This window comes from Clupea harengus, chromosome 21 (assembly GCF_900700415.2).
Source record: "Clupea harengus chromosome 21, Ch_v2.0.2, whole genome shotgun sequence".
In the NCBI taxonomy this organism is placed as follows: domain Eukaryota; kingdom Metazoa; phylum Chordata; class Actinopteri; order Clupeiformes; family Clupeidae; genus Clupea; species Clupea harengus.
Window position 1 is genome coordinate 2,680,546 of NC_045172.1, and position 14,586 is coordinate 2,695,131.

The 14,586-nt window shown below is 41.5% G+C and overlaps 1 protein-coding gene across 1 annotated transcript; it reads right to left on the reverse strand.

Annotated features, from left to right (window-relative positions):
* Positions 1-17: 17 nt before the first annotated feature.
* Positions 18-4,746, reverse strand: mrpl39 (mitochondrial ribosomal protein L39). Its single transcript, XM_031558978.2, has 10 exons — positions 4,542-4,746; positions 3,826-4,035; positions 3,432-3,571; positions 2,961-3,060; positions 2,616-2,683; positions 2,348-2,460; positions 2,196-2,261; positions 856-1,009; positions 294-341; positions 18-166 (listed from the first exon to the last, which is right to left on the reverse strand). Exons 1-10 carry the CDS (start codon positions 4,579-4,581, stop codon positions 77-79), a joined length of 1,029 nt encoding a protein of 342 aa, XP_031414838.1. The 5' UTR covers positions 4,582-4,746; the 3' UTR covers positions 18-76.
* Positions 4,747-14,586: the final 9,840 nt, after the last annotated feature.

Consider the following 14,586-nt stretch of genomic DNA (forward strand, 5'->3'; position numbering starts at 1 on the left):
TGCACACGAGTTCAAACGAGTTCAAAGCTTTATTTTAGGACAAAAAAACACACATTTTGGGCAGATCATGGCAGGGTCACTGATGTGTAGGAGCAGGGTCTTCAAGATGATTGGCAACAGGGGGCAGTGCAGTGGTCTGATTGGCTGAGGATGACGTTACCTCTACCTGAAAAGCAACCAGTAAGAAACCAGCACTATGATAACCATTCAAAAACATAGGGATGAAATGAGATATATAAAATGAATAAACACATTGAGCGGACACAGCTTTGTAGACGGGTCAGCACTCTTACCAGTTTTTCTGCCCTCTTTCTCAGCTTCCTCCAAACTGTGTGATGAGCCTGAAATGACAGAAAAGGGCTTTGAATGTTGTGAATGTGAATACCTGTTAACCATAACACTGGAGGGCTGGGGGCAAGCTGGTTACTTTATTATTAAAAAAAGAAAAGTTTCACGTAATCATCATTTTTTTATCCTCTGACATCATGCATGCACTCAGATCTCAGTTCAGATGACGTTATGATAGATATATATTCTATGTGTCAACATTAAAAGAACAACTGTTATTTGAGGGATGTATACACATGCAAAGGCTATATCAATGTTACATGTTATGATGCCATGCACCGTAATACGCATAGCTTCCAACCAATATACAACACGTTTGTCTGGCACAGAGATAAGCAAATAAACCCACTGACTAAGCACATCTGCCTTCCTGCCTATCCAAATGAATTGATCAGATGTGTAGAGGCAGTTACAGACACAGCGACACAGTGCACATCTTGTGTGTGTGTGTGTGTGTGTGGAGGCAGTTACAGACAGACCGACACAGTGCACATCTCCATGCAGTACCTGTAGCTGCCGTGGGAGGGAGAGCCCCTGAGCCCGGCGATGAAGACCCCAGGCTCCCTGCCCAAGATTGTGAATAGCAGCCACCTCATACTGCATGCACAGTCCTGTTCTGGCCACTAGGGGACCCCCACTCAACGTAACGTGGTCTCCACATCTACAAAGTTCAAAGTGGATAGAACGTGTACAGTAAGGGTCACTGAATGTTTCACCTGAGGCAAATTCTTGTATCCCATTATCACATCAAGGCTAACAAAATCTCATGTTTTTGTTAGAACTCCTCTGCTTGAACCAAAGATGTTGTCTATAACCAAAAAATTGATTTCACTGAAAGAAAAAAAATGAAAGACAGCAAAAAACAAAGCACTCAAACACACACACACATCACTCCTTCTCAACAGTAAAACATTAATAAAATAATAGGTTAGTAGCATATCAACGACAGCGTTGGCAACAACAGCACTCAATGATTTCACTGAATATAATAAAGTGATGAAAACTGAGAACTGGTTATTTAATCTTATGAAAACAACCCTTTTACTCAGTGCCACCATCATTCATGCAGTTTTATGCAGAAGGCAGTTCTGACCATATAATCTGACTGGATGAAAAGTGTTATTATTGTGATTATTATTATTATTTGTCATATCAAGCCGGGAATGAATCCATAAAGTTGCATTGTTGGTGTTAACATTTCTTTGCTCCGGTTTCGGAAAAGCATCCACCTCTTATATCTTGGAACACCTGTTGGAAAGTTTCATTGTTCTGGACTTTTCGACTATCCAGTGTTTTGACCATAGTCTCTCCACCTCTAGTGACAGTTTCTGTTGCCATGTTTAAAGATGGTCGGCACCATGGGTCAAGCTAATAAACATGCATGGAATGCTCATTTCTACATGTTAGAAGGTAACAAAGGTCTGCACCACTTTGTTTGATCAGCTACAAATTGTATTCGGACTGACCATAACCAATTCAAGTGTTTTAACAGCGATATTATTAAGACACATGTTAAGATGATTACCATGTTAGTTAGTCTTGCTTGTTTCGAACAACAGTTACATACAGAAAGACATTAAAATGTATGCCATCATAAATAACATGACAGATGTGACAGAAGGCCTCTCCATTTTTGAGTAATGACAAACATGAACAAATGGATGGGGCACCAGAAGACCTGAGCCCAGAGAACACTTGAGCTACTGGGCTGGTGTCTGGTGTGGCTAGTGGTCAAGTATTGGAGACAGCCAAAGTTGGGCGTCCAGCTATTTGTTCAGGCTTGGTAAAGATGTGTGTCCAACTTGTGGTAGTGAAGTATTTAGAAGTATTTAGACTGTTTAACTGACCTGTACATGCTTACTGTGCCACTGGGGCTGTGAGCTGCCAACTCCTCCACCTCTGTCTGCTTGCACCTACACAACAAAAAGTCCAGAGAAAAAACTCAACACGTGTTGTGTGTAACCTGATCTGTAACATTCTGATGACGAGGGATATTTACCTGCTGTGGGCAAAAATGTCCAGAGCAACAGAGGGGGCTACTTCCAGAGGCTCCCAGGGCAGATCTTTGTGGATAAGCTGCTGAGCGTCACGGGTGAGGGAACGAAGAGACTCCTAAGGGGTGAGAAGGAGTGTTTTTGGTCACTTTTCACCATTAGGCTGCATGACAACCGTAACAGGTGCGAGGTGAGGAAAATGGTGAATTTCTTTACATTTGTTTCCACATATCTCTCCAACATACCAATGCCTCCTCAGGTCTGCACACTAACCTCAGAGGGAGCCCATGAGTCTAACTGTGGATCCAACACCACATCGCAGAGGAATGCTCCCGAAGTCACTGCAGATCAAGCGCACCAGAAAGACAAGAAAATGATGATGCGGAAAGGTACAAAGCCTTTATAAGATAATAAGTCCTGTGTTGTGGATTAACAAAGCCTCAACCCCTGCTCTGCTGGATATTACAAGCCTGTTCACAACGTGCTGAGGCTGAATAAAATTACACACTATGGCAGAGAAGAAAGATTACGATTTGGGTATGTTACACCACAGGAGTTCTGTAGAATGTTTCATGCAGTGAGTGATTATGTGTATTGCACAACTGGGTAACTGAATACCTGGAACTTCAGGAGTCTTCAGAAGCTCAACAATAAATTCATCCTTGAAGGCATTCTGAAAAACCTGACCAAGAAGGGCTGCACAAGACCTCCAATAGGCCTGCAGACAGAGGGATAGAGAGAGAGGAGAGAAAGAGAGAGAGATAGAGAGAGAGGAGAGAAAGAGAGACAGAGGGATAGAGAGAGAGAGAGAGAGAGAGAGAAACGAATAAATAGGGACATCGAGCAAGCAGAGAGACCGACAAGACAGGGACCCGCAGAATAGCAGAAAAACAGATATATAACGAGAAATATAACACTCTGGACTCAGAGTTACACCAGCCATTTCTCCTAGCAAGCAGGTAATTTAGCGTTTTGCACATCTGGTAGTTCATATTTGCAGGTGCCAAAAAGGTTTTGGTCTTGATAATAACCTTTCATAAAAAAGACCAGAGAATGACATAATTCCCAGAGAACCTGATGCTTTCAGACCTGATTGGCTAGCAGGGGATTGGTGTCTTTGAAGGTGAGCAGTGAGAGCGAGCAGGAACTGGTGAGAGGCTTGTGAAGAGGCCATGCCTCGCCATCCACTACAGCAAGCACTGCACTGTCCACATGCCATTCAGTCAGGTCTGAAAAGGGGAGACAGACAAGAGATATTGAGATGGGGTTAAGATAAGCATCAAAAAGGCAGAAGGCAGAAGGCAGAAATTTCACCGGCGACCTCATCAGCATGCGTGTGTGTGTGTGTGTGTGTGTGTGTGTGTGTGTCCTGTGTCGCCGCCAAATGCATGTGGTGTTGTGTGTCATGCTGTGTGACAATAAAACATGACTTTGACTTGAAAAAGCAGCTAACCGAACAAAAGAGAATCCCTTTTCTACTCACGGCGTGCACAGCTGTGAGGCGTAGACACTCCTTTATTCATGACCAGCAGTGTTCCTTGTAGACCTGGCCCTTGCATTTGGACCTCGATCTTCTCTATGCGTGGAAACAGCGCTCGCTGACGCGCCTGCTCCTGGGAGAAGAGAGAGTTGCGTCGACTCTGCAGCTCTGTTGACGACAGTCGCGCAGAAGCGGCGGCACTGGACGCCAGACCTGACAATTCATCAACAACATCATCAACAAAGCAGAACGCTAACGATATCATCAGCATGCTTTAGATCATACACACACACACATATATATATATATATAACAGTTAGTGTTACACACACACACATATGTATATATATATATATATATATATATATGTATCTATATATACATATATGTGTGTGTGTGTGTGTGTGTGTGTGTGTGTGTGTGTGTAACACTAACTGTTTACTATGTAGCAAGCAACTAAGCTTCATAATACGTCTTGACTTTGCTCACTAGCTTCTGTCAATAACAGATTAATTCACTTTAGACAACACCCCTCTCTTTGTATAAGACACATTTTCTAAACATGATTATCAAACCTTGTCTCACTGAAGTTTAACTAACGTTTCTTTAGAGCCCAAGGTCAAGTGGTTAGGTTATGTGGATGCTTTTAGTTACTCCGTTACTCCAGCTGACAGCTCTAGCTAGCTGAAATGAAGATCCTAGAAAACAGCTAAACTCACGCCGGTGCAACATTTGACATGCTGTTCTGCAAGCCATCATTTGCCAGACGCGCACCCGATGACCAGGTCCCAAAAGAAAAACACACAAATGGACACTAGATAGAAACAATGTCAGTAAGACACATATCAATAGCTTCTGTAAGACGCCATGCTGTTCCGCTTTCCGTTCCTCGGTGTGCGCTTATGAAAAGGAACCGCAGTGAAACACATTCTGTGAATTGAATAGTTCCGGTTATTACCATGCGAAGTCTTAAGGGGGATCAGTTGTATAGCAACAAACAACTTAAAACATAAATGTTTTAAAATGCCGCTTTTAATACAAACCAATTTATGTCTAATTCATATAGGTAAATTGAATTGTTAAATCTTTGAATGTGCTTATTTGTATAGGAAAATCAGAAAATGTGTTTACATTTACATTTACATTTAGTCATTTAGCAGACGCTTTTGTCCAAAGCGACGTACAAGGGAGAGAATATTCAAGCTACGAGCAATAGAACCTGGTGTAACAATAAATAAATACTACTTTACATAAGAAATATAATAAAATAAAATAAAAAAGAAAGAAAGAAGTGCAGAAATGTAACTGCTGTAATTGCAAGTTACGCACTAGTCGAAGTGCCAGTTAGGACAGGAAGTGCTCTCTGAAGAGTTGGGTCTTCAAGAGCTTCTTAAAGGTAGAGAGGGACGCCCCTGCTCTGGTAGTGCTGGGTAGTTCATTCCACCAACGTGGAACTACAAATGAGAATAGTCTGGACTGCCGTACTTGCACAGACGGCACTGCCAAACGACGCTCACTAGAAGAGCGCAGCATCCTGGGTGTAACATTTGCCCTTACAAGAGCATTTAGGTAGGTGGGAGCAGAACCATCAAGCACTCTGTAGGCAAGCATAAGTGACTTGAACTTAATGCGAGCAGCTACAGGCAGCCAGTGGAGGTCAATAAGAAGCGGGGTGACGTGTGCCCTCTTCGGTTGGTTGAACACCAGACGCGCCGCCGCGTTCTGGATCATTTGTAGTGGTTTCACCACGCAAGCCGGCAGGCCCGTTAGGAGGGCGTTGCAGTAATCAAGGCGGGAATTCACCAAGGTTTGCACCAGCAGCTGGGTGGCATACTGGGTTAGGTACGGCCTGATTTTGCGGATGTTGAATAGCGCAAAGCGGCAGGACCTAGAGACAGAGGCAATGTGGTCCGTGAAAGTCAGTTGGTCATCAATAATGGCCCCGAGGTTTCTTGCCGTTTTGGATGGAACAAGAGACAAGGAGTCAATATTGATGCTGATGTTGTGGTGGATGGCCTGTTTGGCTGGAAAGACCATCAGTTCCGTTTTGGCCAGGTTCAGCTGAAGGTGGTGGTTTTTCATCCATGTGGATATATCAGCAAGACAGTCCGAGATCCGCACCGAGACAGTGATGTCCTCAGGAGGGAAAGACAGAAACAGTTGAGTATCATCGGCATAGCAATGATAGGAAAAACCATGCGAGCGGATGATAGGGCCCAGCGAAGTGGTGTAAATGGCAAAGAGAAGTGGTCCCATCACCGAGCCTTGGGGCACCCCTGTGGTAAGGTGGTGAGGTACAGACAGCTGACCTTGCCATGACACCTTGAACGAGCGCCCAGTGAGGTACGATTCAAACCAGGAGTGCGCCTTGCCAGAAATGTCCATACTTGACAGTATGGACAGAAGGATGCGGTGGTTGACTGTATCAAACGCAGCTGATAAATCAAGCAGGACGAGAGCTGAGGATTGAGCTGCTGCTCTAGCTGTTTTCAAGGCCTCTGTCACAGACAACAGGGCTGTTTCGGTGGAGTGACCACTTTTGAATCCAGACTGGTTTGGATCGAGGAGATTGTTCCTTGATAGGAACTCTGTGACCTGTTTGGAAGCTGCCCTCTCAATGGTTTTTGATAGGAGCGTGAGAAGTGAGACCGGTCGATAGTTTTCCACCTGAGTGGGATCGAGAGACGGCTTCTTCAGCAGCGGTGTTACCCGAGCCACTTTAAATGAAGAAGGGAATGTTCCAGAATTAAATGAAGCATTAATCACCTGTGTTAGTGCCGGTAAGACGGCAGGCGATATGGCTTGAAGGATATTGGATGGGATGGGGTCCAGCGGGCAAGTAGTTGGACGGCTACCTGTTAGGATTTTGGAGACCTCACTCTCGCTGAGCGGGGTGAAAGAAGGAAATGATGAGCCATTGACGGTTGCGCCCTTAGGGGGGGGAGACAGTTGGTCGAACTGTTTCCGAACTGTTTGGCAAATTTTACTTGGGCGCTACCCACATAAACAGCTGTGCTGCTCATCCCACAAATGCATGTTCCTTACAAATGTGGCACCATTTAAAAGGGAAATAAACAGGCTTTCCAACGGTATAAGATTTATTGCCAAGAAGCATTGTTACAACAAAGAAAAAATCTACCAAACACATATTTCCTTACTTTTTGTGCTATGTTTATATTATTAGGATTCCTCCGTCAGGAGGAAACCTATTGTTATTGTAGGTATTATTAGGATTCCTCCGTCAGGAGGAAACCTATTGTTATTGTAGGCTTTCTTATTATTATTCTTCTGCAATGGGAAGTCAAGGGCAGCCCCTAGAACCGTATGGTAACTTTTTCTGAAATTTGGCACACTCATTAAGGACAGTCCCTTCTTTACTCACACCAAGTTTCATGTCTCCCACTAGACCACGCTAGCACCACCAACGGGTCAAAGTTGGACTTTTGTTAACACACACAACTTTTGAACCGTTTGACCGATTTTCAAAAATGAGGTACCATTGGATTCCTTGGATCAAGACGAATTCGACGTTCAATGGCACCAATTTTCAGTTTTATAGATTTTCTATTATTCCCGGTTTTATCAAAACATCTTTGAAAGCCTACTCCTCCTACAATTTTGGTCAAATCTTCTTCAAAATCACCAGAGATGATCTTCAGACCAAGCCTCACAAAAAACTGTGAATAGAATTTTGATCCTCACAACCGTTTGTCCGGTATAGCCACTCAAATTCAGCAGAAACAGGAAGTGAAGTAATATGTTAGCAAAACTTTGAGATGTAAACCTGGATGACATTGGTACAGGGGTAGGGAAGTTGTTTAGAATTCACAAGGTTGTTAGTTCAATTCCCTGTCAAACCGTCCTTTAGCAAGACACTTCTTTCTTCACTCTTCTTTCCTCTATTTTTTCCTTCTTCCACTCTTCTTTCCTTCTTTTACTCTTCTTTCCAAAATTGTAAAGAATATAAATTTTCCCCTGGTTTCGCAATCTTAGGAGGAATCCGCATCGCTGCTTGCAGCTATATTATTATATTTATTTATTTTATTCTAAACTGTTGTGGTGTATATTTCTGTGTAAGTCCATTGAGAGCCACTAAACCCGGAGTAAAATTCCATGTACGTATGTGTAAACTTGGCCAATAAACACGATTCTGATTCTGATTCTGATTTTTAAATGGTAGTGCAAATGTAGGATTGATAATAGTCTAGAAAAGTCTAGTCTCAGTCAAAAGACTAACATCACTATGTAATGGCAAACTGCATAGAAATCATTGTTCACTCTATCTGTGTTGGGATGTTACTAACTTAGTAATACAAAACTACAGTTGTTTCTTTTTTCAGTTTTATAATGCAGGGTTAAAATAAAGCATTTTCAACAGTTAACCCAATAATAACACAAAAAATCCTGGAGTGGACGAATACAAAATTCACAGTTCACTGAAATGACAAAATTTTAGTGGATTTCTTTTATCAATGCTTTTGACGAAAATTCAATGTATTCTGAAAGCAATGGCAGCAATTTGACTGACTTGTTTTGTCACATGTGGTCACTTTAAAATAGATTTTAAAATAGACATCTACAGCTGTCTTATTAAAACTGTGACGTCAAAGACTCTTTCATATCAAAGCGGAAGCTGGACTTGGACTTGCTGGATGATTCTGCCACCTTCACTGCTCTGCCAAGTCTCTGCTTTTGCTATCAGTATATTTCAACGGAGGCATGAATAGCCTGTGCAATACGATGCGCTAAATACTGATCTGTTCATTTTATTGCATTGTGCAAGTTGAAAAGATACAGTAACGACTGCACCAGGTAAGACTTAACTGTTTATTTTTAATACAAATATTTGTATTCTAATATAGAGGTTACATGTATAGAGATATGTCACTTCAATGTTTGCCTAATTCTATCTTCAACATAACTGTGTCTGGTATATAGATAGGTATAGGTATTCTATAGTTGTGCACACAATTATCATGGTTTACAACAGATTAGGCAGATCCAGGAATTAACGTTTGTGTGGATCAATGTCTCTAAAAAAAAAAACATCTAAAAACGAATTTGGATATTGCAGGTATGGATAACTTTAATATATGATACATAAACGATTGCTTGATCCCATTGCACACTTGTGTTCCAGTTTCAGATGAAACCAAATATCATCAATTGAAACTGGAAGCATTAGAACTTGTAAGCAATGACAATGTAAGTCACATTTTGTCATGTGTCAGATATTCTATTTCTGATCTCTGCCTAATTTCCAAAATAGTCTATTTGTCTGTCTTTTAAGAAGGATATTCTAGACCATTTGGAATAATTGAGATGAACTGTGGAGATGTGACAATTGTGTTGTCAGGTGCCCATCAATAGGGTAAGATCATGTGTGTCTATCCATTGGTTACTTGTAATAATATGACTATGTAAAGACATAGATGATCATTTCTACCTGTCAATTAAATCAGTTTTTCCACTAATGGCGAGAGCTGCAGGGTGGTTGAACATGTTTGACAACTGAACAGGTCATATAAGAAGCTGAGCGAAAACCTTCACATTTTTACTTTTTCACAAAAATGTCTTTTCACATTTGATGCATATGAAAAAAGAGTTTCTGTGAATCCCACAAAAAGTCAGAGCTCAATAATCATCCTTTTTTTGTCCTTTTCTTCAAGTCTTTATTCATCCAGGTTGTAACTTCATCAAGAAAGACACAGTCATGTAGAGAACCATAGCTATGACAAAATGGCCTGAGATCTTTAGTACACCAACGATGGGCTACTAAAGGGTAGTTCACTACTGTTAAGTAGTTACTTTGCTGTTAAACACTTTCAGATGCATTGTTTTGTATGAAAGGTGCTATACAAATAACGTTTATTATTATTATTATTATTATTATTATTATTATTATTATTACAGCCCATACATTGTCTGCCTTTCAGTGTATGGATTGCAAATGACCTTCTTATTGTGTCTTCAACAATCTGTTGAATTTTGGACATGTGAATGCTGCATGCCTTCAGTGAGAATAAACACCAACCTCAGTCATGACCAGCATTAACAATAACTCTCAGCATACTCTCAGGTGGGTGAGATGGAGAGAGTGGGAGAAAGAGAGTGAGGAAGGCAGGAAGACAGGCAGGCGGGCGGAGAGCTGTTGTGTCTTTTGCAGACCAGTGCTGTTAGATGCTTTACCCCATCTCTGGGATAACGCTAACTGTATAGGTGTTTGTGTAGAAAACAACCCCTATCACGATTAGCATTAACTCTGAGATGAGAATTGTGTCCAGTGGGCCTGCATCTGTAAAAGCATCCTGTAAGGGGAGAAAGGGACACATTATAGGAGTAGAGACATCACATTCAGATGACTGAACTAAGGTGTGAAAGACTGTGGCTTAGCACTGAAAATCATGTGCTGTAAAATGATTAGAACATTAGATCATTTTCCTGTTTAGTCTGCTATATTGCAAAAAAAAGTTTCCAAACTGTCCCAGATGTGTAATGGCTTCATGACAGCAGTTTTCAGGCAAATCTGTTGCTAATTTCACTTCATGGAGCACAACTATATTGTAAAACTAAAATCTACCTGTGTTGTTTGTAAACTGTACACAAAACCAAATGTCTCTTGCGAATCTATAAATGTCCTATCTTATTACTTTTTACTTTTTCTCTGCACTAGATCCTTGTCAGGAACAGGTTTGTCCATGTATTGTACAGGAACTCTCTCAGTGGATCTCACGGGGTAAAGTTAGTTTCATCCTAATTCATGACAAGCTCAAACTTTTACATTTTAAATACAAGCATTTTTTCAGCTATCAGCACATTTATGATGGTGTAATTCTCTAAACCATTCATTCCCCTCATGATATATTCCCTTTCATCTACAAATGATTAAGAGCAGCGTTGCCTTCGGATTATCCTTTGATTGGTAGAAAGGATAACCCAGTCCCAGAATGTGATACTATTCCAGACAGAATGGGACGAAATGACACATTACAGTTATTCACAGAAATAGAGCTGTCACAAGGCCCTGAAAAAAGCACTATCAATTCTGAAAAGTGTTTCAGTGGCTCAGCATACGATACCTGCATTGGACCACTTCCTTCCTGAGCAGATGAGCACATGAGCTCCCCAACAGTATTTCCTCCGCATGCTCAGAAAAATCCTCCACCTGGGGCGGTCTGCCTCTTTCAGTTCTCAGATCTGTGTTCGCAGTGGTTGGTTATAGATATGCGATGAGCCCTTGGTTCAGCCACCTGTTCAGTTTAGTGGTGCCTTACACATCCAGAGCACTGTTCTCCAATCCTCTAGCACAGTCGTCCATCATTCTCTCTCTCTCTCTCTCTCTCTCTCTCTCTCTCTCTCTCTCTCTCTCTCACTCTCTTTCTCTCTCTCTCTGTACAGATAGTGCATGTCTGAGACCTGAAGATCACTAACAGTCTTATATGAAGTGATGATGGTGAGTCATCCAAATTTCCCATGAATGGAAAGTTACAGGGGGAACACAGTCAGAGCTGCTGTAGGATGGAGATGACATCTATGTAAATCAGATTCTTTTGATAATATTTTAAATGTCACCAAAAAGCACAGTGTGGAATTTACAATCAAGCAGATGATGTAGGTGATTACATTAGTCTGATATGTGAACTCATATTGTAATGGTAGCATGTACATTAAAAACATCTGATACAGTTACCAAAAGCAAAGTATGGAATATATTACACTCTTCAGTAATCCCATGTTAATGTGAAACTGACTAACAGAGGGGTTCATCGAGGTGCTTTGTGTTTGTGTTGCGTACAGCACTGGTATAGCATGTGCATTGAGTTTGTATTGCAATATGCAGAAGGAACATATGCTGATGACACACTGGGAAACTTTAAATCATGGTAAGATTGCTGTGCATAGACAACTAAGTGAGGTACTAGTAACTTCATATACTCTATGTCATGGTGTATCCACCATTAATTTGGAATAAGGATCGTTTCCTCCAAAAAAAATGATAAAAGGATCACTATTGATAGATAGATAGATAGATAGATAGATAGATAGATAGATAGATAGATAGATACTTAACAATAACAATTTAAATGGTCTTGTCTCTTTATAGAGCCCAGAGCCTGAACCCCCTAGAGGGAGGAAAGAGGGAGAAGAGAGGAAGGAGGAAGCAGATGGATTCAGACACGTATCAGAGGATAAAACATATTAGCTCACATTAAGGTCCTGTGATATGGGAGAGAGCAGAGCCAGGTTAGAAACAGCACTAAGGCACTAAGTAGAAGAACTAGCATTGAAATGCGTCCATGATCAGGTGCAATGAGAAAATCATTTAGAACTTTCACTAAGGCTCATTCAGTGCAGCGATGGGCTCTTAAGCCAAATTGGAGGTCATCTTGGATGTTGCTTCTATGTAAAAAGGAAGAGGGATGCTTTGCTATTACTTTTTCAAGAACTTTTCACAGGAGGGGAAGGCTGGATATAGCTATGTAATTATCACGTTATTGGGATCAAGGTTAGGTTTTTTTGAGAGATGGTTTGATCACTGCTATTTTCCGCGAAAGTGGTACATATCCTGAAATTAGGAAATTGTGAATTATTTTAAATAATGTGTCATTTCATGAGATCATTTCATCACAATGATTTCATTGAATTACTATATACCAGTCAATTCAGTGTGCAAGTAATATATGATTATTGTGGTGTTTTTTCAGTACCAGTCCATTTGAGTCACATAGGGGCTTTTACCCTGAACAGTGACTGTAAATGAGTGTCTTTCATGTTGCTGCCCTAACAGTGCTATTTGTTTGTCCTGTTTTTCCTGATTTAGAGTTAATAAAGGATCACTACACTACACTGTTATTTAATTAGGGTGCTAATAATGTTGCATCGTGAAAGGATCTGTCTAATTGCAAATCTCACTTCACAGAAATGAGCACATGGCTATTTAACGACATGTTTGATGAAGCAGGATCTCAGGCAGCATTTGGTTAACTCCAGAATGGCAGAGAGGAGGTGAGCTGAGAGAAAGGGGGTGAGGAGAAGAAATATTTGAGGGGGGGCTTTCCCTTCAAACTGGAAATTTGTAACCTACAGAGACGGCCAAAGCATGAGTGAACTGTGCCTTCCAGGAAGAGCAATTTAAATATCTCTCATTCTTCCTCTTTTTCTCTCACTCAAATCTTTTCATTTGTTTTTCTTTCTTTCTCTTTGTTTTCTTTTCATACTTCTCATCCTCATTCTCAAAAGGACAGGTAAATCGTTCATGCAGAACAGAACAGAGCCTGAAAATAAAAATGCTTTGTTCTTATGTTTCCAAATAACTAAATCAACATGCGTTGACTTTTTCGCATGTTCATCTGTTTTTGGGAACACAACCGAATACACACATACAACAAATTCAGTAGTAAGAGCAGAAGTAGCTTCCTGCCTTCTCCACAGCAAGGTACAGTTGTACGAGGACACAAAACAGGGGCATGTCACTGTGACGTAATTTGACTCGAGTGTGTGCAGAAGTGTGAAGCGGAACACACGCAATCTCTCTCCAACCAGAAAATGACTCATTCTGAAAGGTCTTACTATACTCATTTTAAGACAGAGAGAGAGAGAGAGAGAGAAAGTGAGTGAGTGACAGACAGACAGGCAGACAGACAGACAGACAAAGAAGCCTAGTGGATACTTTGAGAGCACTGTACACCTGTGTGGTCACACAGATATATGAAGTTGAGGGAGTATGAGTTCTGTGCATTCAAGTGTGGATTTTTGTTTCCTGTTTGAGGGAGTGTACGTGTATGTAATCGTGCCTGAACGTCTTTGGCTAGGAGGTGCAGCACCAACACAGGGGAAGTTTGTGTGACGGTGGAAACTACCCGAGAGACTGACACTCAGCCGTGACCTTATTTACTCATAAACTGCTCTCTGGTCTCTGCCTCTGCCTGTGGTTTCACACATTCTCCCCTTCCTGCACTGCCGTGGCAAAACCAAGCTCTCTCTATTCCAGCACCATACCACACCAGCACCAGCACCCACACCCATACCGGTCGCTGTGCCCATGGGTGTCTGTACACATGCAGGAGTCCTACATGCCACCCTCACCCCGCCTCACCCCGCCTCACCCCGCCTCACCCCGCATGACAATGCTGCTGTCCTTCAAACATTGATCTCTTTTTAAAAAATGACAAAGGGGTGTGAAGTTTGGCAGACATAACACCTGAATGTGGTTGATATAATTTAGATGTGTTCCCGTGTGACACTTTCCTCCAAAGTTACTTACAATTGGCCTAAGAGTACATTTGAATTAATATGTATGCTCACTAAGTTTTGTTGCTCTAACTGAGCTACAGGCTCACCCAGGATCACTTCCTTGTATACACCTATATTGGTGCCATTTCTTCTCTATCTGGTTTCAGCCTACAGAGAGAAATCATTTCTGGGAAAGGCCCACTCAGAGTTGCATGTGTGTGGTTTCATCCAATGACTGTATATAGACTCTATATACAGTCGATGGTTTCATCTGACCTCAGATCAGAAAATACCATCTGCACTCTGCATTTGAGACCAGGCCTGGGGGGAGACGGTGTGTTGCAGTAAGCCCATCAGATAGAGGAACAGAGAAACACAGGGGACAGACAAAGAAATTGAAAAGATGAAACGAGGGAATGAGTGAAGGAGGGGAGGACCACCACGATGGATTTATTCCCCTCCTGAACAGCCAAGTAACTGAAATGAAAAATAAAATTTCACATTTTGGTCCACAGAGGCCATTATTAGTGT